At 52.6% G+C, this 26,961-nt stretch overlaps 11 protein-coding genes across 11 annotated transcripts; 2 read left to right on the top strand and 9 right to left on the bottom strand.

Moving 5' to 3' along the window:
* Positions 1-214: 214 nt before the first annotated feature.
* Z519_00141 (uncharacterized protein) lies at positions 215-1,329 on the bottom strand (the record flags this gene model as incomplete). The annotated part of the gene is made up of 2 exons (XM_016757900.1): positions 215-1,013; positions 1,091-1,329. 2 exons carry the CDS (start codon positions 1,327-1,329, stop codon positions 215-217), a joined length of 1,038 nt encoding a protein of 345 aa, XP_016625149.1.
* Positions 1,330-1,720: 391 nt separating this feature from the next.
* On the bottom strand, positions 1,721-3,456 carry Z519_00140 (tryptophan-tRNA ligase; the record flags this gene model as incomplete). The annotated part of the gene is made up of 5 exons (XM_016757899.1): positions 1,721-2,394; positions 2,444-2,580; positions 2,630-2,745; positions 2,808-2,888; positions 2,941-3,456. The coding sequence occupies 5 exons, from the start codon at positions 3,454-3,456 to the stop codon at positions 1,721-1,723; spliced, it is 1,524 nt and encodes a 507-aa protein (XP_016625148.1).
* A 787-nt stretch (positions 3,457-4,243) lies between these two features.
* Z519_00139 (uncharacterized protein) lies at positions 4,244-6,548 on the bottom strand (the record flags this gene model as incomplete). Its single annotated transcript, XM_016757898.1, has 12 exons — positions 4,244-4,301; positions 4,352-4,574; positions 4,628-4,858; positions 4,912-4,951; positions 5,004-5,217; positions 5,265-5,320; positions 5,372-5,496; positions 5,545-5,754; positions 5,807-6,011; positions 6,060-6,105; positions 6,153-6,446; positions 6,499-6,548. 12 exons carry the CDS (start codon positions 6,546-6,548, stop codon positions 4,244-4,246), a joined length of 1,752 nt encoding a protein of 583 aa, XP_016625147.1.
* A 1,914-nt stretch (positions 6,549-8,462) lies between these two features.
* Positions 8,463-9,907, bottom strand: Z519_00138 (ribosomal protein S10; the record flags this gene model as incomplete). Its single annotated transcript, XM_016757897.1, has 3 exons — positions 8,463-8,662; positions 8,796-9,729; positions 9,854-9,907. 3 exons carry the CDS (start codon positions 9,905-9,907, stop codon positions 8,463-8,465), a joined length of 1,188 nt encoding a protein of 395 aa, XP_016625146.1.
* A 671-nt stretch (positions 9,908-10,578) lies between these two features.
* Positions 10,579-11,535, bottom strand: Z519_00137 (uncharacterized protein; the record flags this gene model as incomplete). The annotated part of the gene is made up of 1 exon (XM_016757896.1): positions 10,579-11,535. One exon carries the CDS (start codon positions 11,533-11,535, stop codon positions 10,579-10,581), a length of 957 nt encoding a protein of 318 aa, XP_016625145.1.
* Positions 11,536-12,435: 900 nt separating this feature from the next.
* Positions 12,436-14,622, bottom strand: Z519_00136 (uncharacterized protein; the record flags this gene model as incomplete). The annotated part of the gene is made up of 1 exon (XM_016757895.1): positions 12,436-14,622. The coding sequence occupies one exon, from the start codon at positions 14,620-14,622 to the stop codon at positions 12,436-12,438; it is 2,187 nt and encodes a 728-aa protein (XP_016625144.1).
* A 1,538-nt stretch (positions 14,623-16,160) lies between these two features.
* Positions 16,161-17,928, bottom strand: Z519_00135 (uncharacterized protein; the record flags this gene model as incomplete). Its single annotated transcript, XM_016757894.1, has 4 exons — positions 16,161-16,261; positions 16,319-17,615; positions 17,672-17,760; positions 17,817-17,928. 4 exons carry the CDS (start codon positions 17,926-17,928, stop codon positions 16,161-16,163), a joined length of 1,599 nt encoding a protein of 532 aa, XP_016625143.1.
* A 1,096-nt stretch (positions 17,929-19,024) lies between these two features.
* On the top strand, positions 19,025-20,635 carry Z519_00134 (uncharacterized protein; the record flags this gene model as incomplete). The annotated part of the gene is made up of 2 exons (XM_016757893.1): positions 19,025-19,693; positions 19,745-20,635. 2 exons carry the CDS (start codon positions 19,025-19,027, stop codon positions 20,633-20,635), a joined length of 1,560 nt encoding a protein of 519 aa, XP_016625142.1.
* A 709-nt stretch (positions 20,636-21,344) lies between these two features.
* On the top strand, positions 21,345-22,699 carry Z519_00133 (RdgB/HAM1 family non-canonical purine NTP pyrophosphatase; the record flags this gene model as incomplete). The annotated part of the gene is made up of 5 exons (XM_016757892.1): positions 21,345-21,572; positions 22,004-22,077; positions 22,221-22,402; positions 22,493-22,557; positions 22,625-22,699. The coding sequence occupies 5 exons, from the start codon at positions 21,345-21,347 to the stop codon at positions 22,697-22,699; spliced, it is 624 nt and encodes a 207-aa protein (XP_016625141.1).
* Positions 22,700-22,804: 105 nt separating this feature from the next.
* Z519_00132 (uncharacterized protein) lies at positions 22,805-23,383 on the bottom strand (the record flags this gene model as incomplete). The annotated part of the gene is made up of 1 exon (XM_016757891.1): positions 22,805-23,383. The coding sequence occupies one exon, from the start codon at positions 23,381-23,383 to the stop codon at positions 22,805-22,807; it is 579 nt and encodes a 192-aa protein (XP_016625140.1).
* Positions 23,384-23,804: 421 nt separating this feature from the next.
* Z519_00131 (uncharacterized protein) lies at positions 23,805-25,308 on the bottom strand (the record flags this gene model as incomplete). Its single annotated transcript, XM_016757890.1, has 2 exons — positions 23,805-24,050; positions 24,112-25,308. The coding sequence occupies 2 exons, from the start codon at positions 25,306-25,308 to the stop codon at positions 23,805-23,807; spliced, it is 1,443 nt and encodes a 480-aa protein (XP_016625139.1).
* Positions 25,309-26,961: the final 1,653 nt, after the last annotated feature.

Below are 26,961 nucleotides of genomic sequence, written 5' to 3'. Positions count from 1 at the left end.
CCATGTCCTCTGTAGGGCACTTTCTTCCTTTCCTTACCTTGGCTTGCGCCATCTCTATCCCTTGAGCTCCTCTACAGCGACCCAGGAGTATCCAGCTCATCGTGACAGTTGGAATAGCTGGCCTTATTCCATTCTCCCCTTTCTATGCGTCACGTCCCCCCCCCTTTTTTTTTCTCCTTCTCTCCTCGAAAACACATCTCTCCACCCCATGTTATTACGTCTCGTCGACAACCCTGTCAACCCACTCCACAAGCGACCTCCTAAAGTCCTCAAACTTCTCACTCATCACCCAGTGCCCGCAGTCGAAGTCCAGAAGTTCAAACTTGGGGAAGAACCTGCCTATCACCGGCAACGTCTCGTCCGCCACGTAATGGCTCTTTGTGCCTCTTACAACAAGCGTGGGGCCTTTGTATTGTTGGGTATCGGGATCTTTGAACGGGAAATCGGCCATGTCGGGGAGGGATTTTGCAAGGGTGTGAAGGGGGATCCGGAATCGCAGCTCGGTCTCGTGCTTTCCTCTGTGTCCTCCGTGGTGCGGCCCGGGCGACGACGTGCCGTGCGATTTCTGTTCATACGATCCTCCGGGTGTGGTGTGGACGGGCACCTTGACCAGATTCGTCAGAAGGAACTGTCGAATGGCCAGGTCCGGCTCATATTTCATGAGGATCTTATCCGCCTCGCTCTGTCTCTTGGGACGGGGTCTCATTTCGTCAATCTCCCTCATCGCGTCGAGGTATTTGCTGAAATCACCCTTCAAAGCTGCGTCGACCGGGGCGTTGTCCACCGGCACCAGCGCAGAGTATTTCTCTGGCTGGCGGAGCGCGAGTGTCATTGCGACTTTGGCGCCCATGGAATGGCCGATCAGCGTGGGGGAGGTGATTTTGTGAGTGTCGAGGAAATGTTCCACGTCTCGTGCCATAGCCGTGTACGTGTGCACAGGCGAGTGAGGGGAGTCGCCATGATTGCGGAGGTCGATCGCATAGACGGGACGGGAGAGATCTTTCGCTAGGGTTCTGTATCGTTGAAAAGACGTAACTCGTTAGCAGCCGTATGCCTTGGCGGAAGGGGGCAGAGTGAGGTGCCTCCTTACTTACTCAGAGTCCGATTATTGCGCTGCGACCCGAACAGCCCGTGCATGATGATTAGAGGACCGGGACCCTTGATGCTCGTCTTCTCTGGCGGGTTATGGCGGTGGAACGCCAGGTCCACGAAGTCGTCGTGCTCGTGCTTCTCATGGCGGAGACGATCGCGACAAGAACTTGAGAGATGCCGGCGACTAGGCAGAGTGGTTTGTCTTGAAAGAGCGTTGGGAACCGGGATTCGGCGCATTTGCAGAGTCGCTGTGAAGTGGAAACGGGGTGAGTGGGCGTATAGAGAGTGTCGCGAACAGGGAAATGAGATGGAATGGTCTTAGTGTTTTACTAGAAAGGTCCTCATGTTTGGGGGAAAAAGCTGCAGAGCTGGAGGAAAGTTGAGGATTAGCTGCTGTTGGTACATTTTCAATGCTCAAGTACAAAATTGGCTGCAGGATGACGTCGGCTGCTCAGCCTTGCGTTCCCAGCCTTGTCACCCACTCGCTGTATAGCCCACCCATTTTTTTCAAAGGAACCCTTTTCCGACGAGAACGATTACCTTCATGTCTGTAGTCGCAGATGCGTTTGGTCGATGGCCTTTCACTCCATCTGTACTGCAGTCCTCGAGACAGGTACATGGACACCCATCATATCTTGCCGTGCCCGGTAGATCGGAGTGTCTCTTCTTTGTCCAACGGCCCTCGTTCTTCATCTTTACCGGCCAGCTCCTCGTCAAACTCCACGTCCTCTATGTCGGAATCGAACGGATTAGACTCGATATTCAAGTCGTTCCCCAGGTCCTTGCGCGTGGCTTGTCTCCGTCTCTCCCTGATTCTGGTCGCTTCTTCTTCAGAAAGTGTGACCCCAAACAATCCCAAGGCTTGCTGGACTTCATCAAGTGTCATGCGGGCCTTTCGTCGCGCCTTTGCGCCACCCCACTCGATTTCTTCGCGCAGCCGGTCATTCCCGGAATCCATGATGGCGAGGAAATTTTCGCGGACGCCACTCAACGCAGAGATGATCTCGTCCGCGATCATCTCCTTGAATGCACGCATGCTGACATTTGCGTTGTCCTTGGCGATGTAGTCGCTTGATTCTCGAGACTCCGTCACGTGCTTCAGTATCTCTACCAGGTTGGATACTCCTGGCCGCCGTTCCGGGTTGAAAGAAATACCAGGTTCTGAGTCTGTCACGGCTCCCCGGAGCTTGGCGTGGATCTCCTCGGGGCTGTCCGTGATTAGAATTCGAGATTTTGGATCTGGGTCAGACTTGGACATCTTCTGCTCCGGACGCTTTAGGGACATGATCCTTTTCGCGGGAGCTGCGTTGTGTCAGCACCTCAAGACAGAGACTTGACCAAGAGACCTTACAGATTACCGGCCAAGGTATTCGGAATACATTCCCACCCGAGGACTCCTTAACCAAGGCATTGAAACCCCTGGCCAATGTCCGGGTGAATTCAATGTGTTGGAGTTGATCTTGCCCGACGGGGACAATGGATGGCCTGCTCGACGTCAACGGGCAGCGACAAAAGGTGGAGCAAGAGTTCGACTGACTGATATAGTAGTATATCCGCCGCTTGAAGAACGGGATATGAAAATAATCCGAGCTTGAGCTTCGCTGTCGCTTCATCGCTTTCGAGGCTGGCATTTTCCGGCAAGTTCAACTTGCTCTAATGGGGTCGCCGTTTTCAGTGTCACTCTGCAGGATCACACATGTAGAGTTGCTGCGTACCTTCCACTGAGTCATTCGGGACAGATACCCTGTTGAGGCAATGGTGCTCAAAATCCACATCAAAGACGTATGCTGCGGGACCTGTGATTCGATAAGCTGATGTTGAAATTTTCATGGCAAGCACGGTGCCTACATCAGACTGGAAGAACAGCGTGGTATTCCTGTTGTTGTGCAAACCAAGAGCAAGAAGAGCCGCATACGACTCTTTCCTGAGACGTAAGCGCTCTGTGGCTGGAGTGTCCGATGTCAGGGCATGCAAGTCAACCACTGAAAAGTACTGTTCATAACGATAATTGATGGCGAATTTTGGGTCGGTGGACTGGTCGTGAAGCCGTTTCCACTGCCGCAAAGCCCCCAGATAGTTTCCGAGGTGAGGAACTCCTGTTGGTTGAATGCCTGAAAAGGCTCGTCGTATGGTGGAAGATGGCGACATGCGCGCCCAATGTTGTTCTACTTCATCTCTCCCGCGGTCATGCTCTGTCCCTCTGGAGGGGGGATCGCGCACTTTCTTGACGATCCTAGGCTGCTTCTCCTCGCCGAGCTGCGGCCTTTTGATGGTAGCTAGCTCTGTCTCATTCGTGATGTAGCGACACTGGATCTTCCAGGGCAAATGCGGCCTCACTGATAGATGCACGAGGCCTCGGGGCATTTCCCAGAACAAAGGAGTGTACGCGTACCAAAAGGACGCTAATCGAAAATGGGTTTACAAGGGAGTTGGAAAAGAAAAGTTGTTAAAGCAGTCAGACGACACATGAATCAAGAAAATGTCGTGCTCGAAACGGGAGGCTGAGGGCGCCGCTTTTGCGATCCGCTACCTGGAGATTCCCATTTTTGGTCCCTGCCAAGAACAGCCGCCCATTCTCCCTAGTAGACCCAGCCTTGTCCAGCCTTGTCCTGTGCCCAGTAAGTCGCTAAGCAGTGGTAAAGGTATTGCTGATGGCCGTAGCAGGGACCACAGTTAAATTCGTGAAGTGGAGGGCATGCAAAAGGGTACATTTCGGAATCTCAGAATTCCTGCGATAGACTGACCTGTCTCAGCCTTTGTGTCTGCATGTGTGATAGGACGAGTTGTTGCTCGATCAATCTTCTGAGTCCATAAATCCGAAACCCGCCGAGGATTTACACGGCCTGTCCTTTGTGAAGCCTGAATCGTAGGGAATAGGTTTACTCCATGGGAATACATAACATTTTGCTGCTTGAGCCGGATGGGAGGCTACAAGTTCCATCTATTGATCAGGAGGGAGTTCGAGGGAAGGAACGAGAATGCAGGTTGAGGGGACCAAGACTCGCATTCACAATAGCACCAACAAGGGCTGCAATCTCTCAAATCACATTAAAGCGTTCCCCTTAGCTTTCATTCTCTGCGCCAACGAGCACGGCATGTGCATAGTAGCTCCTTTCTCCCTCCAAGCCCTCCAGAGCATTCCTTCATTCCTCTACGCCTTGGACCATCGTGCCTTGATCAGATCAGCTGCTTTCTCACCGATGCCGTACCTATCGCGTGTCAGTATCAGACTGCTGCATCTTGGGTAGGACGTTCATACGCCGGCATTTGAGTGTGGCCACCGTTCAAAGTAGGCATCACGCTGGTATCAGCAACGCTGAGGCCCTTTACTCCACGGACTTGAAGCTTCTCATCAAGAACGGCCATCTTGTCCTCATCCCGACCCATCTTGCAAGTCCCTGCAGGATGATAGCATGTGGTACCCTCCTTTTTGACATAAGGCACCCATTCTTCCCGTTTGGTGTAAGTGTGATGTGTTAGATCTAGGTAATGGTCTCAGAGTTGTGCTTTGGGTCCCGACGGGCTGTGTACGCACCTGATGGCCACGACCCTTTCACAACCTCTTCTTTGGCAACCTTGTTCAGGTTCATGACAATCTCGTTGCCGAACCTAACGCCCTCGGAGACAACCAGCATGTCGAGCGGGTCGGCAAGGTAATTGCAATCAACCACAGGGTTCTCGAGAGGGTCCCCGGACTTCAAAGTAACTGTGCCCCTTGAACGAGGTGAAAATAGCTCGGTTATCATGGCGAAGGCGTGTTTCTTGTCTGGAGGTATGCGGTCAGCCATTCAATGCTGCAGCAAAGTCACCTGCTCTCACCGATGGGAAATTGATCATATTGCTTAGGACCACCGTACAACTTTGGCATGTCAGCAGGGTAGTTCTGATCGAGTCATTATGGGATTGCTCACCTCGGTGGTGAAAAATTCAACGTTGGGCTGCTTGGGAGTCAGGCCCATCGGGTCACGGCCAGGCTGCCTCTTTGCCTCTTTCCACAGTGGCTCATCTTTCAGGCGATTGTCTAGCCTCGCGAAGGCAAAGGCGCCAAACGGGAACGTGGAGAGGACTCCTTCTTTCTTTTCCTTGTATAGCATATATGCAGCTGTGGCAGCGTCTCCATGGTACCTAGAGAATTAGCCAGCGAGGTTACAGTGAAGAAGAACGAGCCATACACAAGATGATCGTTGGTCAACCCTTCCTTGGAGACCTCGTAAAAGGCAAACACGATCTGTGCTGGGTCAGCCGCCAGGAGCTAGCAATACACACAGAGCCCACCCACAAGATGATCCATCAAACCCTTTCCAACTCCGGGGGAATCAACAAGGCACTTGATGCCCAACTGTTCCAACTCGGCCTTGGGACCGATGCCAGATCGAAGGAGAATTGCTGGAGAACAATATGCGCCTTGGGTCGTCAGCGACGTTCATCAAGATACTGGGCTGTTGAGGAAACTACCTCCAGAGACAACAATTTCCTTTTTGGCCTTGACTTCTCTTTTTGTGCCGTTCTTGTCGACAAGCACCACACTGGTGGCATGCAACTCGCCATTCCTCTCCTCGAAGTTGATCTTGTCCACAACGGTTTCAACCATGAGGTCGATGTTAGCTTTATGCTGATCGTTAGTCACGAAGTCCGCGCCGGTAGATCTGATACCTTTGTGGACTTGAAAGATCGCGTCAGCACCGGAAATAACGCCATACTCGTGGCAACCTACCAGTTCGGGGCGCATGGCCGCAGCCGTGGGAGGTCTCGCCGTTGCTGAACATGTCGTGCACCAATGGCAAACCCATGTCTTGCATGCTTTCGAGTAGCAGGTTCGAGATAGGTGCAACATCATGCGGCTCTGTATGGAGCGGGCCACTGTAACCGTGGGCTTTCTCGTCGGCTTGAAACCACGGCTTAGGGTGGAATGTCTCGGCCTCCTTGTCGTCAGCTGCATATTATTCGGCTCGGTCGGGAGGACGAACCTTGCGCATGTACTCGAAGAATTCTTCTCCTGACCATCCCGGAAGACTGCATCATTGAGTGGAAGTTCGGAACGACAGCATGGGGGCTCCTACTTCCAGTCGTCGTAGTCTTGCTTGCTGCCTCTGACACACACGGTGCCATTGACACCACTGGATCCTCCCAAGAACTTGCCTCGGCTGAGCTTGACTTGTCTGCCGTCGATGCCTTTCATGGGCGGAGTGATCAGGTTCCAGTCGAGTTCTCCATCGAAATTCTTCGACCAGCCACCGGTCATGTGGACGTTCTCGAGATCTTTGTTATGAGGCCCAGCCTCGACAACGAGAATGCGAGCATTGGTGTCTTCGGCAAGTCTGCCCGCTACCACACATCCTGATGTGCCTCCGCCGCTTTGGCATTACCGTTAGTCATGGCGACGGCTCACTACGGGAGTGTACTTACCACACAATGAAGTCGTACTCGTTTTCTTCAACTATCCGTCCGGGAGACATGCTGAATGGCATGCACAGAAATTGGACTCAACTAGGGATAAAAAATCAGCGGGCTCGATCTGCAGGGTAGCGCTTTGTGCTCTTTGCCAACAGCAGGGCCTGGTCTATATCTGCGACTGCCAATAGCACAAGATTACACCGTGGAATAATTCCACGCCGTCTTCAGTGTCAAGGGCCAAGCTGTGGACTTACTAGCTCGACGCAACCGACTCAACCCCCATACTCTATGCCTCAACTTGGAACAAAATGTCAGGGATCCATTGGGCCGGTCAAGGCGACTCACCCCGCAAAAGACGGACGTGTCGTTCTGGGCGCCAGGCCTCTCCACCACCAGGGCGACGCGGAACAAATTCCCCTCTGTCCTGCAGCTCATTGGCTTCAATGATGCCTTGAACGACCATCCTGTATGCATGCCCTGCGATGAGGCGTTGTGTCCAGTCGGCAGCTGCTGGACGGAGTCGTAGCTGGTTCTAGGGCTGAGTAGTCAGCCTTGTGCATCGCCATAGCCCGGTCAAGGACCTTAGCTAAGTGTCAGCTCCCCTTTCTCGACGCCTGATTGTATTCATCAATGAGGGTAATACCCGCCAGCGAGTATCCATTCACCGTAGTGCTTGCTGCTTTGGAATACCAAGGACACCCCTTGAAGACCTGACCGGCGCCTCTCCGGCCCACTGCGGCAACCAGTCACGTTACATCAGCTCTGACCGATACCACTATCAATTTTCAACGGCGCCGTCCCATTTCCCTTCTTTTCTCCCGCCTCAACCACATGCTGACTCCATCCAGACGCAGGACTCCTTGGACAACATACACAGTACGAGCTTGGCCCCATTCCGATCCCAACGTATATGTCCTTTCCACCGACCGGCGGGAACAGGGTCTTTTGCTCACCACACCGGCGACGAATGGACCCTGTAGTAACATCCGACCTCATCATGAATCCTGATGAAGATCGTCTTCTGCCTGGTGTCGGCAACCGGTTCACATATTTTCCCAGCACGGGGGTAATTTCTTGACTACGAGAGCCGAAGCGGTCTTCTTGAGACCTCCGCGGCCGAGAGCTGGATGAAGATTGAGCTTCAGCAACGTCCGCGGAACCAGACACGAAGGCGAAAGATGCGTACTCCACATGGCAGAAGCCTTGCATCTGAGTCGAGCGCAGAGAGTCGTCTCTTATGTGCGTGTAAGATGATTATCAGATCGGTGAAAGCCTCTCCTAGGTCGGCCTCCATCCTCGTGTAGTACGGCCTGGGCCCATTCAATGGTGTTTACAAGGGTTAGGACCAGAAGTGCGCCTCGAGAATTCCGCATTCTCTATCGATCCTTCATTTCACGGACGCGCTGACCGAGCTCATCTGCCGTGTTGCACGACGTCGTGGGCGAGCACAATGAGGTTGGATCTGACCCGTCGCGCCTACGGGAGCCAAGACGCTGCTATTTTCGTCGATGCTCCCTCCCCCGGGCGAAGATCTCTTTTTGGTAAAAGAGAAAAAAACCATGGGGGTTTCCGCTGCCCATTCTTGACATGCGTTAACTCGCCCTCGCGGAGCATGTGCAATCAGCAATGCGAACCCGGTCTGTTGGGTAAGACTAGGAATATGTAGGAGAATGTTAGAGTAGGAGACAGTCTGTCTGTCAGTTCGATCTTTCCGTAACTTTGTTCTTTGTCAAGAACAGAAAGATACATACCACACCATCTCACACCGCAACGGGTCTGAATGTTGTCCGACTTTTGCATCCCGCTCGCGGCGTCTATATATACAGAATCTCCCGCATCTTCTATTGCCGGTGCAGAGGGTCCATCGGATCGATCGATATATGCGGGTACTCCCCCCATTCAGTTCCCCTACTGCCGCCCACCGCGAACCAAACCGCTCTGCGTTCGGCTCTCCCATATCCGAACGGTAAAGCTTCTTACCAGGGATCCTCGGTCGTCCTGCTCTTCTCTCTAAGCTCGCTCATGCCCACGCCCTCTCGCCTGGGTCCCTGCCTCTCTAGCAAACTAAGCAAATCGTTCTTCTTGCCCGCCGTCTTGTTAAACCCGAACAGGCGCAACTTATTATCAAGTTCTTTCTCGAGAGAGGCGAAGTCGTGGTCCATTTTGGATGCGACATCTGATGACAAACACATATTAGCAAACCAGAAGCCGTAACATGCATGTGCGGAGAGTAGCCAGCTTTTAGTAGCCAAGAGGGAAAAAAAAGGAAAACAAAAAAGGTAACGAGCCGTGTAAACTTGGATACTTACCGATCCCTTCCCACCCCCAGAGATTGGCCTTCATCCCTACCCCATAAAACTGCCACCTTCTCACAAATGCCAACCACGTCTCAACAGTATCCGGGTGTCCATCATACACCGTAATCAATCTCTTCATTGTAATCCTCTCAAAATTCTCTTGCGCTTTTTTGTTCACGAAATTGCTTTTGAGAACAGTCCATCTTTCTATCTTCTTCGGGAGGGGAGTGGGACCTCTGCAGGGCAGGGAGAGGTAATACGCCGCGCGGACACAGAAGTCGGCGAAGAACTCGAGGTTGCGGACGCTGAAGGAGCGGAGTTGGAGTTGGCACACGGGGATACCATGGGTAATCGGGTGGTAGAGAGGGGTACGGTAGGCGGCGAGGACGTTAGGCGGAACGTTGGGTCTGGCCTTTTCATCTGCGGATGCAGGGGTGAATTGCCCGGACGAGGCGTGTAGAGGAGTGGATGGTGACGTGGTGGTAGCTTTGGAGGTCGACCTTGTGGGTGGCTGTGGTTGACCCTTTTCTTGTGCTTTGGACGAAGAGGCCGCATCATCAACCACTGATGAAGATCTCGTCGGCTCCGGCGTCGATGATGGCATCTGCTGTAGTTTCTGGGCTCGAATTTCCGACACTGTGTCTGGCTGTTCCTTTGATCGCTCTATTGCAGACACTGCATGCTTCGATGTTGATGATGGTGCCGCAGAGTGATCTCCACCATCATTCTTCTTGAGCGGTGATCCCTCTTCCTCGTACGCTTCTTGGATTTTGTATGATTCAATCTCTGGCGTGGGGAAGCCTGCTGTGATGTCTACAGGTCCCGTTTCTAGAGATTTGTCTCTACCACCCTTTTCATATCGTGGCGCGTCTGAACAGAAGGCTCGTATCGACCGTTGGGGATGAGATTGAGCTGCAAGTCGAGGTCGGAGCGGGACGCTTGTAGTCTAGGGATCGGGTAATGTTAGTAAACCACGGCCGGTTTGACAAGTCCAAGACGCCGCCAATTGAAAACTCGCGTGTGGCCAAAGGCACCAAGCTGCGATCTAGCAGGTAAGGGAACCTCCGTACCTTCTGAGGCCGGCATGCTTCAATAGCTATGCGAAGACATCGTGGCGCAGACATCTTTGAGCAGACGTTTCCGAGATCCTCTGCCTGAAACTGTCTTGGTCCTCACCTGAACCCAATTCCTCGAGCAAGCAGCCCTCTCAGGCAAACGACTAGGATGTTGTTCGTGCTTCACAGTCCAAGCATTGATCTTGGAGAAATGGCCAAAGACGCGATTCGACTGAAAAGTTTCAGTGGTTGTTCAGCGAACGAGAAAAGTCCCCGACCACGCGCCGCTTTAAGACGAGCTTTGCTCAGCCTTGTCAGGGCATGGTTGATAGCCCATCAAGCCCTATAACGATCTATGTACAAGCTTACAACTGTCAATCGGCATTGATAATGTGCTTACGTGCGACCGACTCACATATACTCATAGGGACTAGAATCTAGCTATGCTCTTGAGCCTCTAGAAGCCCGGGTGAGGCACAGTCCAGGAAACACGAAGCAGAGCGGCGACATGGCAATGTAATTGATTGCGTCGAGTGAAGGGGGTCCCATTCTATTCAATCATATCATTACTTCCAATGCTTAAAATCTACTTAAAATCAAGCACGCATGCCCTTGCTCTTCAAATATCGTACGACATAGAGGTTTCGCTCTCATCTCTTGACAAGGCCATTGCACAGGGACGACAGCCCGCGTCTCATTGATGAGCACCTATTATAGATTCGTCACCTCAAGTTCCAATCCTAATCAACACCCAGACTCGCCAGTACAGTTGCACTCGGCACAAAGAAGGTCGTCCCTGTCAACGGCGTCGAGTAGTCCAGAATGCGATCATGCAACCCAGGTGGTGAACCCACAAACATCCGGTCCAGCATTTGCTCAATGACCCACAGCTTCCTGGAATACCCGATGAAATAAGTCCCAAATTCTCCTTTCCCGGGCGTCCCAAAGGGCATATTGTCCCTCAAAATCGAGAGCTCGGATCCATCATCGCCCTGGACCGTGGCTAGTTGTTTGTGTGCTTTTTGTTTGTCCTCATCTACGTCGTCTAACTCGACGTTGTCGAGCTTTGTGCGGCCGATGATTGCTTCCTGTTGCTCTGTTGATAGACCTCGCCACTTCTTCAGGTCATGCACATACTTCTGTACGACAACGTAGCTGCCACCTGCGGAGCCTGCGTCGTCCACCTCCGTCACCAGGACTGACTCGTCGACAGAAGCGCCCACAGGGTTTGCCGTGCCATCCACGAAACCCAAAAGATCGCGGACGTCAAAGTAGCGGAACCCAACGGTTTCGTCCTCGACCTTGACACAGTCGCCCAGTCGATCCATCAATTGGCGCTCGAACTCGAAGCACAGATCGCGACGCTGCGCTCGGATGTGAAATAACAGATCCCCGGGCGTGGAGACTGCCGTGTGAACTTTGCCGGAAATGGTCGGGAAAGGGTGCAGCTCAGCCGGTCTGGAAACGCCCCTTAGAAGACTGTCCCAGATATTGCTGCCAATGCCGACAGTACAGGCGAAAGCGGCGTCCAGATCGCGAATAGCAACGTTCTTGGACAGGTCGTCAACGCTGGCAAGGGTCGAGCGCACCGTCTTGATGGCCTCGGGCTTGTCAGTCACGGAGAGGACGAGGAAGGTCGCCGACTGGGTGAGTGGTGCGTCGACTCGTTGGGGTTCTATTGGCGTACGACGGCTCATCTTGCTTCTCAATGTTGTCGTAGACAGTCCGGCGGCTTGTGCTTGATCAAGCAGAGACTGGGAAAATGGCTTGCGGGTGGAGTGATGTGACATGAAAACCCTTTGGTCTTTTCCTCTACCCAGTGTTGCTCGCACAGCTGCTCTCCTTGCCGCTGAAGTCGAGTACCTCGAAACCGAGTATCTAAGAAACCCGCTGCAGATACTCCGTGTCACTTTGTTCGCATTCATACCACAATCGAGCCACAACGAGACAATTAAAGATCCTGCCTTTACGCTGACCAATATACTGCAGGTACAGCTTCAGAAAGTGATGGCTTACCTTCGTCCTCCAGATCATTGGATACGTCGCGTGAAAGATCTGCCTCAATGTCTGATGACTCAGCTTGCAGGTGGGCGCACTCGAGGCTGCTCGTCGCCGCCGGCACTCCGAAGATCAGACAACATGTCACGAGTACCTCGTAACATCACTTGTAGATCAATGGAATCAATGACATGCGAGTGCAAGAGTCAAGACAAAACACTTTCGTTGCATTGCTGCTATCCTATCTAAAGGTGGTGTCTCAAGAACATTCAGCTCCTCCAAGGTAATAGTGGCCATTAATCTGTCGTACAGTCCCATCTCGTCATAAAAGGAAGGGCATAATAACAAGTCATAAACTCTTGACATCATAGCAAAGTGTCTCGGCAGTTGTCCCACGGCGTGATCCAAGCAGATGGGGCCCGCTCACAACCAACAAAGGCGCTAAGAGCCTGTGTGCCGACTGCAGAAAAGTCTCAATGACCTCTCACCACCCATGAATCCAACACACGGTGTCACCAAGACAAGAAAAAGTGGACATGAAGAGATCATCCGCTCAACCGTCAGTGGATGAGCGAGTATCAACGAAGTTCATTAACATATCAGAAGCGTGAAGTAAAGCTACGACCCAAGGATGGTCGGCGTGCGTGGTCAGTTGACGTGGTGCCGCTGGCTTGCACCGACGCCCCACCGATTTTCTGAAAACCTTTGAGGATATCGACACCTTCGTCATTGTCATCAGAGTTGTCGTTCTCGAACGATTTGAAATCGAAGAGGTCATCTTGTGCATCGAAGGCCACGCCATGAGGAGCTGAGCCCTTCAACGGTGAGCCAGTCTGTGTAGCCCGCACGCGTGGATGGAGAAGAGAACCACGGGTTGGTGTCTTCGTGTTGACCTTCTGGGCACTGCCAAGCCCTTCAGTAAGGATATCGGTGGATGTCGACGCTCGACCAAATGGTGGGCGAGAGACAGATGCTTTAAGTGGTGAAGAGGCACAGATCGGCGTGGCCGGAGTGAGACCAACGGCCGGGTCAGAAAATATTTCAAAAGATTCCTCAGGAAAGGCAGACGACGGCGCGAGACTGGCCCACTTAAGGGGACTGTAAGTCGAATCTTCTGACAAAAGAAGCCCAGAGCTTTTGATGGGCGAGTTTGCAAACTCGCGCATTGCTTTGCGGTGTAGGAGAAGCTGAGTGTTTGGAGAGACTGAAGGAGGCGGACGGGTGGGTTTCTTGAAGACAACAGCAGGAGTCATCGGATTGAGTGCGGCCGCTGGGCTGACACGAACAGGGGATGACAATTGCGCAGCTTCGGTTGTTGATGGCCGGAATCTTGCATGACTTGGAGTCAGGTCGTGCGAAGAGCTTCTGATTCGGGCGATCTCCTCTTCGGCACGACCTCTCTTCTTCCTCATAGGCTCAATATCTAGCTCCGAGGTGAGCATCACGGCATTCTTGTTTGGGCGAAGCGCAGACGACTCGATGGATGAAAAGTATCCACTATCATCGTTCTTGGTGAGACTTCGGTTCTGTCGATGAGATACAGGTGGGCGTGCCTTGCGTGCAGAGGGGGAAGAGATGGCCCGCTGATGATGGGATGCAGCCACGGGAGGCGACGAATTGATGGCATCTGGGGGAGACGACTTTGGAGCCGTGGCGAGGGCAATGTCTTCCATGTCCACAGTCTCTTGCTCATTGAGAGCAGGGTCTGAGGCTGGGAGAGTAGCATCTGATGAGAGTTCTGGCAGGGCGGGAGCTGTCTGAGGTCGAACAGGTTCGCTTGATTGGCCGAGGAAGGGGTTTGGCGCCAATGCGTCCGAGAGTTGTTGAGCAATCTTTTGAGGCTCCGAACGCATCACGTTGGCATTGATGGTCATGTGGGTGATGTTGGCCCCTCTTCGAATTCTATCCTTTATGAATTGTGACTCCATTCCTGGCTCAATGACCCAATAACTTCCCTTTCCAGCATCTCCCTTGGGCCTCTCCTGTTTGGTGAAAGCTTTGTGCAAGGATAGGTTGTGTCTGATACTGTTGTGCCAGCTTTGCTTGGTATCTTCGCGGTAATAGGCAAACGTGGTCGAGATCCAGTCGTAGATTTGTGCCAACGTTAGCCGCCGATTTGGTGCTCTAAGGATAGCCATTCCAATCATTTGAGCATAACTGTAAGAAGGCTTGTTTCCATCGTCCTCAACTGGAGGCATATCTTCCGGTTCAGGGAGATGGAAGGCGGCTTCATCGTCTTGTCGAGACTTCTTGAATGGACGGTCGTTGGGCGCCTGTGCGTCCGAGTATGATCGCTTAAGGGGCTGCTTGCGTACATAGGAAGGCTCTGGAAAGTCGACGAAGTTCTCCTGTGTGGTCTTCACGGCAAAATTTTCTTGTTCATAGGTGTTGATCTCGAAGGTGGTAAACATTGGCCGCGCCATCTGAACGGGACGATATTGGTGTGGAGGTGGAACGGCTGGTCTTTTTGCTGGTGAGTCAGTGTAGATATGGCTAGCCACCGCAGGCGGAGGGATAGGAACATAGTTCAGATCCCCGAAGTAGGGCGGTGGAGGTGATAATGGTGTGCTCTTGAGGGGCGATATCTGTTGGCTGGGTGCCATTGGCGCATCGAGGACGACGCCTGGGCGAGGATGAGGCGCAGGAGGGTTTCTCAATGGCTGTAGAGGCATTGCCGAGGGTTGTAGACGCGGTCGCGGTCTGTCCGTAGCTGAGATATTGTGTGTCGCGGCGGGTATTGGATCTTGGTAGATCTGCACAAACGGCTGCTGACGCGTCGACGACATGGTGAAGACTGGTGCAAGGGATTCACAGATACAGGACAAATCGAATGTATGAAGAAAGGCGCGTTAAAGTTAAGTGCAAAGGTTCCATTAACAGGTTTTTGGGGTCGACTGAAGGATGCAGCTGAGACTGGGCCAGAGCCGCCAGGTCGGAGTCGACGGCTGGCTGCCACCTTTTGAGAGCAGTCTCGAGCTGAGGGCAAGGGCGCAAAGAGATTTCAATCCCGACACGAGGGAGGAGGGTGGAGGTATGGGCGTGTCTGTGCGGGAGGCGATCGGAGGATGGAGGCCGCAACTGCAGCAGCAGGACTGAGGGGCGGATGGTATGAATGCTGAACCGTCGAAAGGGATAGAAGGAAATTGAATCGTGGCTACGGTGAGAATCGAGTCATTCTGCGAAGTTGACGATTTGAGGTTTAAACAAGAAGGCGTGCTGTTGACTAGGCTATCGCGTGAAATCGATGCAGGTAAGCTGTACGTGGGCACCGAGACGGAAGACGTGAGAGGATGCAGTCCAGTTCTTAAGAGGGGACAGACGACAAGACGGCCTTGACAGAAAGAGGGAGGCTTCGACAGCAGTGGAGGTGTGGGTGAGCCTTGGACCGGGATGACGCCGGATGTGTGGGTTGTGAGGCTTCGAGGCGTTGGTCTTGGTGGTCTCGATGGTCTCGATGCCAGTGAAACAGAAGGAGAAGACGCGAACCGTGTTGGATCTGCGCCCCAAGAGACTTTGGCGCTACGGACGCCTTGATTGAGAGGAATCAAGAGGAGTTTGCAATGGCCGGACTTGTGCTCGTTGTCTTATCCACATCCAATCAATGGCATCTCGGTTGGCTTCGACTGACGTGGAATGACCGTTGTCTGCCCACCTGTTCCCTGGTCTGGTGTTTTGTGAGTAGCGCGACTCCGTGACTCTGGTACGATCTCATTGGTGGAGATCACGACACGCTTCAACGCGCTTTCAACGCGTTCTGCGGAACGGAGTAACTTGTCTTCCGGACCAACATGCAGGTTTTTCCTCCCTCTTCACACAGTCGAGTCATTCACATGGACATAACAGTAGAACAAAGAGAATTTGAGATGATCAGAAGATAATGCCGAGACCGTGGCTGCCCCCATCGTTCATCGGTCTAGCCTCGGTCTAGCATCGGTTTTTGTAACTCTACGTAAGTACGACAATGACATTCCCCCAGCAATCGCCCCAGTCGATGTCATTTTGTAGAAGATGTTGGATCTTGTTTGATTGACACTTGTCATGGCGATGGCATTTGTAGTCATGTCCCTTGTTGAAATCATTTCATCTACTCCATAGCTGTCGTTGACATGGTCCGTAACTTCTCTGAATATAACCGCCACCGGTGGGCCCCAATATGTCAGCTGAATGTCCAGATTGATCGTCTTTGAAAAGTGCCTCCCATTTTAGTTAACCAACCCCGGGTTGAGGGTGTTTTTCCTTTTGATATCGCCGGCGCCACGTCTTTGTCTATGCAAAACTCCGCTAAATGTCATTAAATGCCGCTCAAGCCGCTCAAAATGCACAATCAGGGTTCCAGGAAGGTGAACAGGTTTGTATGCAAGATGTTCAATGCTCGATCGGCATCGCGTTCCGCAATCACACAAGAGATGTTGATCTCACTAGCCCCTGTCGCGGTGTTAGCATAGATAGATTGAGAGCTCCACACCGTCGTGATGGCCATACCTTGCGAGATCATTTCGATGTTCACGTTATTTGAACCGAGGGTCGAGAACATCTTTCCAGCAATACCAATCATGTGCTTCATCTGCTTGCCCACAAGGCTGACAATAGCCATTTCTGGAATAATGTCCACAGTTCCAAAGTTTTTCAATTCCTCGATAGCTCCCTGCAGATCCTGGTCCACGATCTGGTACTCGTCGTCGCCTGTCCCAGTGTAAAGAGGCGCTTCCGAATGCAAGGCCATGGACATGTTCACCTCGCTGGTTGAAATCACATCGACGGACATGCGCCACTTGTCAAGTGTCGCAAAGATTCCGGCAAAGAAGCCGTGGGACAATGCTCGTTTATTGGAATGAATGTTCATCACCAAGATCTTGTGCTTCATAGTGATTGCGGTCGGGCGCTTCGGCTTCTCGCCCTCCGTGAGTTGGCTGGGACTCCTAGATCGGAAAAGCTTGGGATCGTGCCCTGATAATGTAGAGGCTAGCTCGGATGGAGAATCGGGATAGATGATGGTGCCTCCTCCTCTTGGATTCATCACATTCTTGATGCGTATTGGTATCCGTGATCGGATGACTTGGTCCATGGTGGAAGGGTGAATGACCTCGGAACCATAAAACGTGAGTTCAGCGGCCTCTGCTGGGCTGATACGAGAAATCAATTGCGCTGTCGGGACCTTGCGAGGATCAGCGGTAAATATACCGTCCACTTCTTTCCATATTTGTAGCTCGTTGGCCCCAAGGCCGACAGCAACCAGTGCAGCGCACAAGTCTGTGTAGCCTCGACCAACCGTTGTCAGAAGACCTCGAGGAATGGCCCCAAAGTATCCTGTAATCACAGGCACTTTACCCGGGGTAATGTCTTGGAGCCTTCTTGCCAACCTTGACGCCATGCTGTCGTAGAATTGCTGATCTAGACTGTGGGAGACTCTGAAGTCAATCACGTCCGCAAGGTCGACGTATTCGGCGTCAATACCTCGGTCCTGTAGCAGCGCTGCCATGAACCGGCAGCTGAGCTTTTCTCCCGTGCTCATGACCTTGTCTCTGGATCTGGGACTCGTCTCGCCCAGAGTCTGGGCGGCTTCCAGTATCCGCTCCACCAAAGAGCACTCATCTTCACACTCCGCCCGTAATTGCGACCGTACCTTCTCGGACTGTATGTAGGTTTCGGCGGCTTCCAGGTGATCTAGCCGAACATCTTCAATCAATCGTTTAAAATCTTGGGATCGGTGGTTCTCTGCCTCGGTGGCGGCTCGCAATAGACGGTTTGTCGTTCCCGCGGCCTTGGTACTGCTAGATCTCTGAACATAGTCGATCAGTGAGTGCAGCAGTGGAATCGGCGGTAAGTAATACGTACTGCTGAGCAGACTATTGCCACGTCGGTTTCAGAGGAACAGGACTTGACGACGTTGACGATATCCAGAGGGAATTTGCCCACGCTGGTCCCTTGGTTTGAGTCAGTGGACGCAGCGCTGAGGGTGAAGCAAGAGGATTTAGCATACCACCAAACTTCAATACATTAATAGGACGAGACCTTGGTGTGCGGGTGCCATTGACCCCATTGACGACTGGGACCTCAGCAAGTACACCGTTAGAGAGGGTGAGAGTGGTCATGGTGAAGGAGGGGACTGTGGCAATCGGTCACTGGGAACCATAGTACTGTCAGTGGCACAAAATGAAGGAAATGAAGGGAAAGGGAGCGTCCGAGCCAGCCAGCAAACGAAAGAAAACAAGGACCGAGACCAAAGGGCGTTTACGGGGTTACAGTCAAGAAAGCGACTGGCATCGTCTCTCCCACTACCGTAGAGGGAGATGATTCTGGCCCCGTTTTCGCAAAGTCTCTCACCTGCTCACTCTCGCTCGGTCATAATTCTCGCGGCGGCAGAATTTTGCAAAATTCTCGAGGGGCCCTTGAGGCGGTGAGTCGAACTGGCGATTCGGCTGCGCCCTTGGCAAATCACGTGGTGGCGACGCCTATGGCGCCATCCGCCATTTCGTGTCTGGCAGCTTGTTACGAGGTGCCGACTACCCTGTACACCGCCGAGATGTCGCCCCATGTGAAGCACTGGAGAGCAGGCCATCAAATCAGTCTTGTCATTTCAACCTCTTAAACTGGAACACATCTCACATTCCCGGAATGCAACTTCGGTTGCAAGCAGGGCTGATCGAATCACCCCGATTGATCGGGCGAGCTGGGGGAGCTCAGCCATCACACAGTCAGCGTGACTCCAAGTCCTCACTTCAAAGGTAAGGGGAACAAACAGTGTAAGTTCTTTGCTGATTCGGACATTTGAAGATGGAGTGACATTGACATTCCATTCTATCCACATCGTCATTCCCCCGAAAATCCCCCTTGAGCTCACCTTGGCAGTCAACGCGGCCTGCCGGTTCCTTATTCGACCTCTTGTCCAGCCTGCTCGGACATTCCTCATCCGTACACACCACACTTTATTAGCACTGCCACGCACGGTCAACTCGGAGAGGCCCATTTGTTGTGGCCTGTGATCTGTCGCCCACCTTGTCGTTGGCAGCGCTTCATTACATCTGCCCAGAAAGAGAGTGTGTTTGTTGAGAAGACAGCGGCAGCCAGTGACAGTCGCTGCTGAGGTGACCGATGTGGTTCGCCGACAGCCTGATTTCCTGGCCAGCACAAGATGGAATCCTTTTAAATCTCCTCTCATCTCTGATCTTGTTGAATTGATCGGTCGTGATGGCCAACGAAAATCGAAACCAACATCTGACTTGCCCCTTCTGCCGCTTCGATTGCAATGACTTCGACTCCCTCGAAAAACACGTGCAACATCTTCACACCGACCGACAGCCTGACCCTCGGCAGCCTTACAGTGCCACATCCCAGCTGAGTGATGCAGAGTTAGCTCAACTTCTTGCTTTTGAAGAAGCAGGCCTGCCTGCCGAACTAGCCTTACCAGACCGTCGGAATGTTCCTGCCTGTGGTGAAACACAGACACCGGAAAGTGCAACGGATCTGGAACAGTCTCCTTCATCCTCTCAAGGTGGAAATGAAGAATCATGGGTACTATGTGTCTGTGGCGAACGTGTACATTTTCTCGAGCTCGATGCCCATTCCGACATGCATGCTCAAGAGAATATTACCCTGGATGAGATCGATATCCCTAGCGGAGACGTGGAGCTCGCGACGACTGCTGAACCGCCGCTAGCTGATCTCTCCAACTCATTTAGCACTCGTATCCCAAAGTCTCTTCGCAACTATGACCAAATACATGACAGAACTCCTCGTAGCGAAAAGCGACGCGGCCCTTCTCTCAAGGATATCTTCCTGGGCACCCACGCATCTCCTAAGAGGGAATCAGCCATTTCGGCGGTGTCTGCAAAGGTCGGAAAGACAAAACGGTTGGGAGTGAGTCCACCCAGGTCTAACATTGGATGCTGTCAGGCTGACTGTTTACAGAGGTCGGAACTGGGTCCTTATGCACACGAGCACCAGATGCCGAGCTGGCTGCGCCGAATGCTCGAAAAAGGCGCCAAGGTCACCATCACGAACAGAATCGGGCCTGACGGCACGTTAGTCAAAGTCGAAACCATTGCCAACGAGACGCCCAACCTTGTACCCGTTCTCTCTTGGCTGTCTCACCTGGACAGAACGGTCGAACGTGCATTCTATTGCAGTCCGAAAGTTGTCCACGTGTGCAAGATGCCAAGGGAAGGCGGATTCTGTGGCTATCGAAATATCCAAATGCTGTTGTCTTATCTCCACAATACGGACGCTAATGGCGCAGAGAAGTTCCCAGGAAGACTGCCGTCAATATTGAAACTCCAGGATATGATTGAGAATGCTTGGGACCGGGGCTTCAACTCTGTCGGGCGTGCGGAGACTGGCGGAATCAGATTCACTCGAAAATTCATTGGCACACCGGAGGCGCAGGCATTGTTTATGAGTCTTGATATTCCTTGCGAAGCGACCGCATACGCCACTACGAAGGAAGTCGAGGGCTTCGAGACAATGCTTTGTGCTGTCTGCGAATATTTCGACGACGACGTCACCAAAGACAACATCAACAAGGTTGTTATCACGGCCAAACCACCCATCTACTTCCAACACCGTGGCCATTCCATGACCATTGTCGGAGTTGAGCAAAGATTAAATGGCGTCGTCAATTTAGTCGTTTTTGATCCGATGTTCAACCCTAGTCCGGCGCTCAAGAAACTTGCCCTTTCACGTTCCACTGCATTCGGGTGTGCTAGGCCTGGTAAGTTTCTGAACGCCCATCGACGAGATGAAAAGTACTTGTACAAGTTCAAGGACTTTGAGCTGTTGAAGTTGAGAACGAAGTCACCGTAACATGCCGGAGACACACATTTGATCTTCTTCATCATTCCTATTGTGCACCGGAGGGGAGGGTTGGCGGATTTGGCTCATTGCGGCTTGAGCATCTTTTTGGAAGTGAGGATATTTTTGATATTGCACTGCAACGGGGACTATGAGGGATTTGGTCGAACAGATGACTGCTTCAGTCGGACGGACGGATCAGGCAACAACAGTGTTGGGGCATGTCTAGGGACAATTTGTTAGTCTTTTCAACGATATAATATATCGGTACTTTGTATACGCCTCGCCCGGCCGTGCTCGATGTTACGAGGTAATTCCCGAAGCTAGGATGTTGCTCTTGTTGGGAGTTCAGAATCAAAACTGTGCGACTCACAATGGCGACCTCATCAGGCTGCAGCCTCGCAGCCTTGGCCGTTTCAAATCTTCATTTTCCGGTCTAATGTTGTTGGATTCCTGGATGTAGAGCAAAATCAGCACATATTGATACTTGTTGCCTCGTTGTCCTGATAGCCACAGAATCCAGTCAGGCGTCAACGGCATTTCAAACAAGTTAGACCGCCCTTGTCCTTTTCGTTGGGAATACCGCCAGCGTCCCTGCCACTTTTGTTTTCATTACGCTTCACAGATTATTCTCGCTGTCATACTGACAGACTCCCTTCTTCACTCTTGCGTGCTTGCTTGCTTCCTTTCTATGCCCCCAAGTTATAAAGACGAAACAAACATGTCTCCCTCAAGCCCGACTCCGACCCCGACCCAGGCCCAACAGTCCGGACCGCGCCCAAAAGTCTTGAACTTCATAACCGGCAACGCCAACAAACTGGCCGAAGTGCTCGCGATTCTCGGCGACGTCCCCGGTCTGGTCCTGCAGAGCCGCAATGTCGAGGGCGTCGAGATCCAGGGATCCATTGAGGAGGTCGCAAGGGATAAGGCCAGCAGGGCCGCGAGGGCGGTGAGTGGCTTTCGTTTTCATTTTTCATCTCCCCTTCGCACTTTGTTTCCCCTTTTTTGTTTGGCTTTCCACTTACCCCCGGGAGGGGGGGAATTTGATGGGATGGGTGAAGGGCTTGTTTTGGGATACGAGGAGAACGGGGGGGGGGGAGAGAGTGGAATATGCACGGAGGACCATGCGAGGCGAAAATGGGCATGGAGAAGCGATGAGAAATAGCCCCAGGGAGCCAGATTTGCTAATTTCTCCTCTACGACACCGGGGACGCAGGGGAAAGCCAGGAAACAGGAGGAGGAGCAATGAAATGGCCAAGGACTCTTGTTTACACTCGAAACTCAGAGATCGGAACCCTCAGCCTTGCGGTGGCTGCTGAATCAATGCTACAAAGAGTCCTTGTTTCTACGGACAGGCTAACAATCAGATCCGCACGCCAGGTAAACGGTCCAGTCCTTACCGAAGACACAGCCCTGGAGTTTCAGGCGCTGAAGGGTTTGCCAGGGCCTTATATGTGAGTCGGCCCCCCAAGTCTCTGAAAGGCATCCTTGGACCTTTGAGTCGTCGTCCTCATCGTCCCCTCATCCCTTTTCTTCTTCCCAAAAGGCCATCGACCTCTTCCTCGCAACCACTAACTCTGTACCTCCCTCGTTATAGTAAGTACTTCCTCCAGGCCCTCGGTCACGAAGGCCTCAACAAGATGCTCGCCGCATACGAAGACAAAACCGCCTTCGCCGTCTGCACATTCGCATACTGCGCAGGTCCCGGCCATGAGCCGATTCTGTTCCAGGGGCGGTGTAAGGGAAAGATCGTGCCGGCCAGAGGACCACCTGTCTTTGGTATGTGACACTCTTCCAGTTCGGACATTCGCACAAAGCCTGCCTGCGATTTTGCCGTGGGGCTTTCTCTGACCGCTGTGTCTTCAACAGGCTGGGATGCCGTCTTCGAGTTCGAAGATGGCCAGACGTACGCTGAAATGGAGAAGGAGAAGAAGGTATGTCCTCTTCAGGGTCGCCCACCCTTTCGTCATCGAAATATTTTTGACCACTTCCCTCGTGTAGAATCTGATCTCGCATCGAGGCAAGGCTCTAGCAAAGCTGAAAGCCTGGCTTGCTGGAGGCGAGCTGGAGCCGTAGTTGTCACAGCCATCCATCATTCCGATAGACCTATAGATTTTTGCGGCATGCCCATCACAGCAATAGAGAGAAAATTATCCAGCTTGAGATCTCTTCTCCCTCCCGCTAATCTCCCTCGTCTGTTGTATGATCTTTAATCCAGTTCTTGACCCATTGCAGAATCCTCTCGGCGTTCTCCTCGATGTCGTCCGCCTCGACGCTCTTCAGTTCCACAACACGGCCTTCCTCTTCTTCCCCCCATCCTTCTTTGGCCTCCTCGCTGACCACACCAAAGATCTCGGCGTCCATATTTTCCTGCACTTTGGTATCTCTGTAGCCCCGCGCTACGAGGCGGTCGTAGAGCACGTTGGTCTGTTCGCATCGCAGCACGACAACGAGATCGACCCAGCGCACGGCAAATCCTGCGGTGGAGTGCCAATCAATCAGCCACCCGCCCTCGCCCTCGCCGTCAGAGATGTCTTTCTCCACCTCGTCCATCAGCTTGTCGTCGTCCACAATCAGGGTCTGCAGCTCTTCGTCGAAGCCTGAGTGGCAGGAGCGGGATTTGACGAGGTCGTTGATCGAAAGGTGCTTGAGATTGATGGGGGGCGTTGAGGCCGAGGCGAGACCGAGGAGCTGGGTGCAGGTCGTCGACTTGCCGACGCCAGGGGTGCCCGTTATTATGATGTTGGGAAGAGAGCGCATCGTCTGTCTGGTCAATGACTTGCGGAGCCTATCGCAGGGCCGGCGTTCTGTGCGGATTGGGTGATGTAAGGGGATGTCTATGAGGAGAGAATGTGGGAGTCAACAGGTCGCATGGATGATTGAACAGTAAGAGGTAAATCTTTCGAAACAGCGTTGCAAGGAAAAAAGTTCGAAGATGCGGGGAGTCAGCGTGAATGTGAGTGCGAGAGTGTGAGTGGGGCCTACCAGCCTTGTGAGGGCGGGTAAGGCGGGATACGGTGCGACGAGGCTGACTGACGGGTAACTAGTGGGTTTACAGCACCAACGGCTCTTCCTAGGATCCCTAGCGGACTTCATCGTAGTCCATGCTGTACTCCGTATGCTCGGTATACTCTCAGCCCTTAGTTGCGAATACTTCCTCAACAGCATGTCCCCCCAAGTCTCAAACAAGCTTGAACTTGATGACTTTTGCCCCGATCTTCATCCGGCTCTTCTCATCGATCTCACAGTCCATCACCTGCACTCGTTCATCTGCCCAGTAGTGGCCATTCTTCTCCATCCGCTGCAAACACATGAGCATGGTTATCTTCCACTCTCCTTGCCTCTTGGGACCCTTCTCTCCTGATAACACCATGAACCTCATGATACACTGGTCTGGCGCGCCAGGCCGCATCCAGCCATATGTAGCCTAGAGGAGTGTGAGCCTCACAACCCTCATGGGCTTCATGCTCGGTGAACACGCAGCCTACTTTTTCTTCTGTCTGCTTGGCTGCTGGGACAGATGGTGCGGCCGCTGTCTCCGCATCCATCCACTTGATCTCTGGCAGCGGCTGCGAGAGCAAGTCAAACAAGGTAATCTTTCGCGGGGGCGGCAGAGAGGGCTGCTGACTCTGACTGCACCTGTTCGGGAACACGGCGTAGAGACTATTGGAGGCATCGGATTCGACGTGGTCAAGTGCAAGGCGTAAATCTGCCATACATCCATATAACCACCGCTCTGGGTTGTTGTAGTAATTACCACCAGTCGCGGCGGGAATTCCAAACCTGGGGCCCGTCAAAGCATGGCATGCCGGTTTTCGTAGTTCAAGGTTATCTTCAACGCCTTCGTGGTAGAAGAGGCCGGGATCGTAAATCACTTGGCTTGTACAGGCTGTCTGAAGCATCTTCCGATCGAACGAGACTGCGTCGTCCCAGCCCAGCCATGACCAGGTAGGGAATACTTGGTTGCTGAGGTGCGGATTGTGTCGGCGAGTGCGCCAGCATATAAGTTGATCAAAGGCACATATTGGGAGGCCGTAGCAAAACAAGGATGTCTCGCCGTCCATCTTCCCATTGTACCTCCGAAACACTCCTTGAAAGGCATTTATCTTGTCATCCTTCCTGGTGAGCTTCCGTTGGGAATAATGCTCGACCGCAGGGATATACGACTCTAGCTCTTCGCCAGGAGGTATAAAGAGTATACTGCCAACAGCGTTGAACTTGGAAACGCTCTGGCTCTCTTTGCCCTGTAGCCGAGATCCGTTCGCATCGTAGGAGCCCGCTCGGCACTGCATATATATCCCACTCGACGTGAACAGGATGAGACGGTGTGACAGAACCTCCTCCTGGTAACACCATGCGCGACTGCTCCAGGGCGACGACTCGATCATAGCGTTTAGAGATTCCTCTGACTTACACTCTTTCCAAGACCCCAACTGTTGGGCTGGCAAATTACCAAACAATCCGATTGCCGTTGATTCAGCTGACACGGCAGTGATGGTGCACTTGGCTGCGGAATATATCTGCCTCATCCGAAGCATTTGAAACTTCAAGTCTCGCGAAGATTCCTGCATGATGCAAAGTGCGTCAATCCACAAGTATCTCTCCCCAAGTTGCTCACATACGATGGTCGCATCTCGAATGGTCGTAGGGAGCTTTGGCCGGACGTCAAGTCCCCCATCGTGCATCAGAATGGGTGCTGTAGCAGCGTTGAGCTCGGGTTGGTCCACGCCACCCCAAACATATGTTAACGCGATGTATGAACAACCCTCCGGCGCCTCGGCGATGCAGCGTCGATGAGTGTCAATGACCTTGAATCAGGTTCCCGGAAGGTTCTGCCACGGGATTGGCGAAGCTTTGCTCTCGGTGTGGTTGCAGTCGTCTTCGCAGAAAGACAGCCATCGGCTGATAGGGGTGAAATCAACCCCTGATACCGTGGACTTGATAGTTTCCAGCTGTGGTGGTGATGATGAGTCCAACTGCGCTCCCTTTAGGCTGTCAGTGATCTCTTGGGGATAGATTCTGGTATTATAACTAACATGTGGCCTCCCATTTTTGCACAATGACCCCGCCAAAGTCGCCTGCCTTTCGGAAATTTCGTGATTGCTTTCTTTAGTAACATCGACTTCACTCCAAGGACACAGGATTCGGCTCTCCCGGCCACAGCTCTCGGTACAATCGACGTGCTCGAATCCACTCTATTTCATCCCATGACCCATCAGAGCCAGGGGGGAAGGTGAGATTGCATGTCGGGGGGTCGGGATTGCCGCTTACCTTGGCTCAAATTGTGTTGGTGCCAGCAAATATCCTCTCAACAAGACACAGGCAACGGCAACATCATACGGCTTCTCAAATGTTTTAACAAAGTGATGGCAGACTTGTTCGCTTAAACAAAAATCCTCATGTGCATCATCAGAAACACCATTGAAACAGATCCCATCATCAACGTTCGCTCTTGGTGACGAGAATCTATCTTCAACATAGGGGCCACGAACCAGTACGTCGGCAGCCTCGAGGATGAGGGGGACGTCTTCGATCAGTCTCGGCCAAGCGGCCTGCCATTCCGCTGCATGCCAACAGCGGACATCGTAGTAATGTGTATAGCTATACCGATTTAGTCAGGATCATCTGTAGCATATTTGTTAATGGTCTTACCCCATTCTAGTCCAAGGAAGCCGGAGAACGTTCTCCTAGAGCGATTGACTGACGGCGCAGACATCCTCTGACTATATCGACTTCAGGAAGAGATATCTAAGAGATGCAGCCTACAACGACTGTCTCTAGAAAGAAGAAACACTTAGCGGAGAGTTGCTGGGAAGAACGTCGCAGGACAAAATGCAGCCGAGGTTTTCGCCCCCAAATCAGTGAGGCTATGTGGGAGCGTTGTCCTGCCAGCAGGATGCTCATGCGTGAGGCCAGATTCCGGATGCCTCGCCAGATGACAAGTGGCTGCCTTCACGATCATCGATAGCCTAAACAATGCTGAGCATTTGCTGAGCATTTCCAGTACGGCTAGAGATGATTGCAAAAGTCATGTTTATAGTATTGCCACGCCGTATGCGCAGCGACAAGGTCTCGTTTCGGCTGTCGGATTGGGAAGACTCTGGCCTCCTGTCTGCTGCACAAGGCCCGTAGCGTTTCTCCGATATCTAGGCGACCAAGCGAGAAAGACCTGAGGTTCAAGTGATGACATCGGGAACAGTTAGCCAGCTCCAGGACGTCCGAATCTGCTGTGCCAACCAATAGTTCTCCGGGATGGTAAACACAACGGAGGCCCTTGCCAGTTGCAAGACTCCCGTGTCTATGCTTTTGACACCCATTTGACAACATGTTGTCTGTTT

Source organism: Cladophialophora bantiana (genome assembly GCF_000835475.1).
Source record: "Cladophialophora bantiana CBS 173.52 unplaced genomic scaffold supercont1.1, whole genome shotgun sequence".
Taxonomy (NCBI): Eukaryota; Fungi; Ascomycota; class Eurotiomycetes; order Chaetothyriales; family Herpotrichiellaceae; genus Cladophialophora; species Cladophialophora bantiana.
The sequence above is the reverse complement of the archived record's forward strand: the minus strand, read 5'-3'. Positions and strand labels throughout refer to the sequence as shown.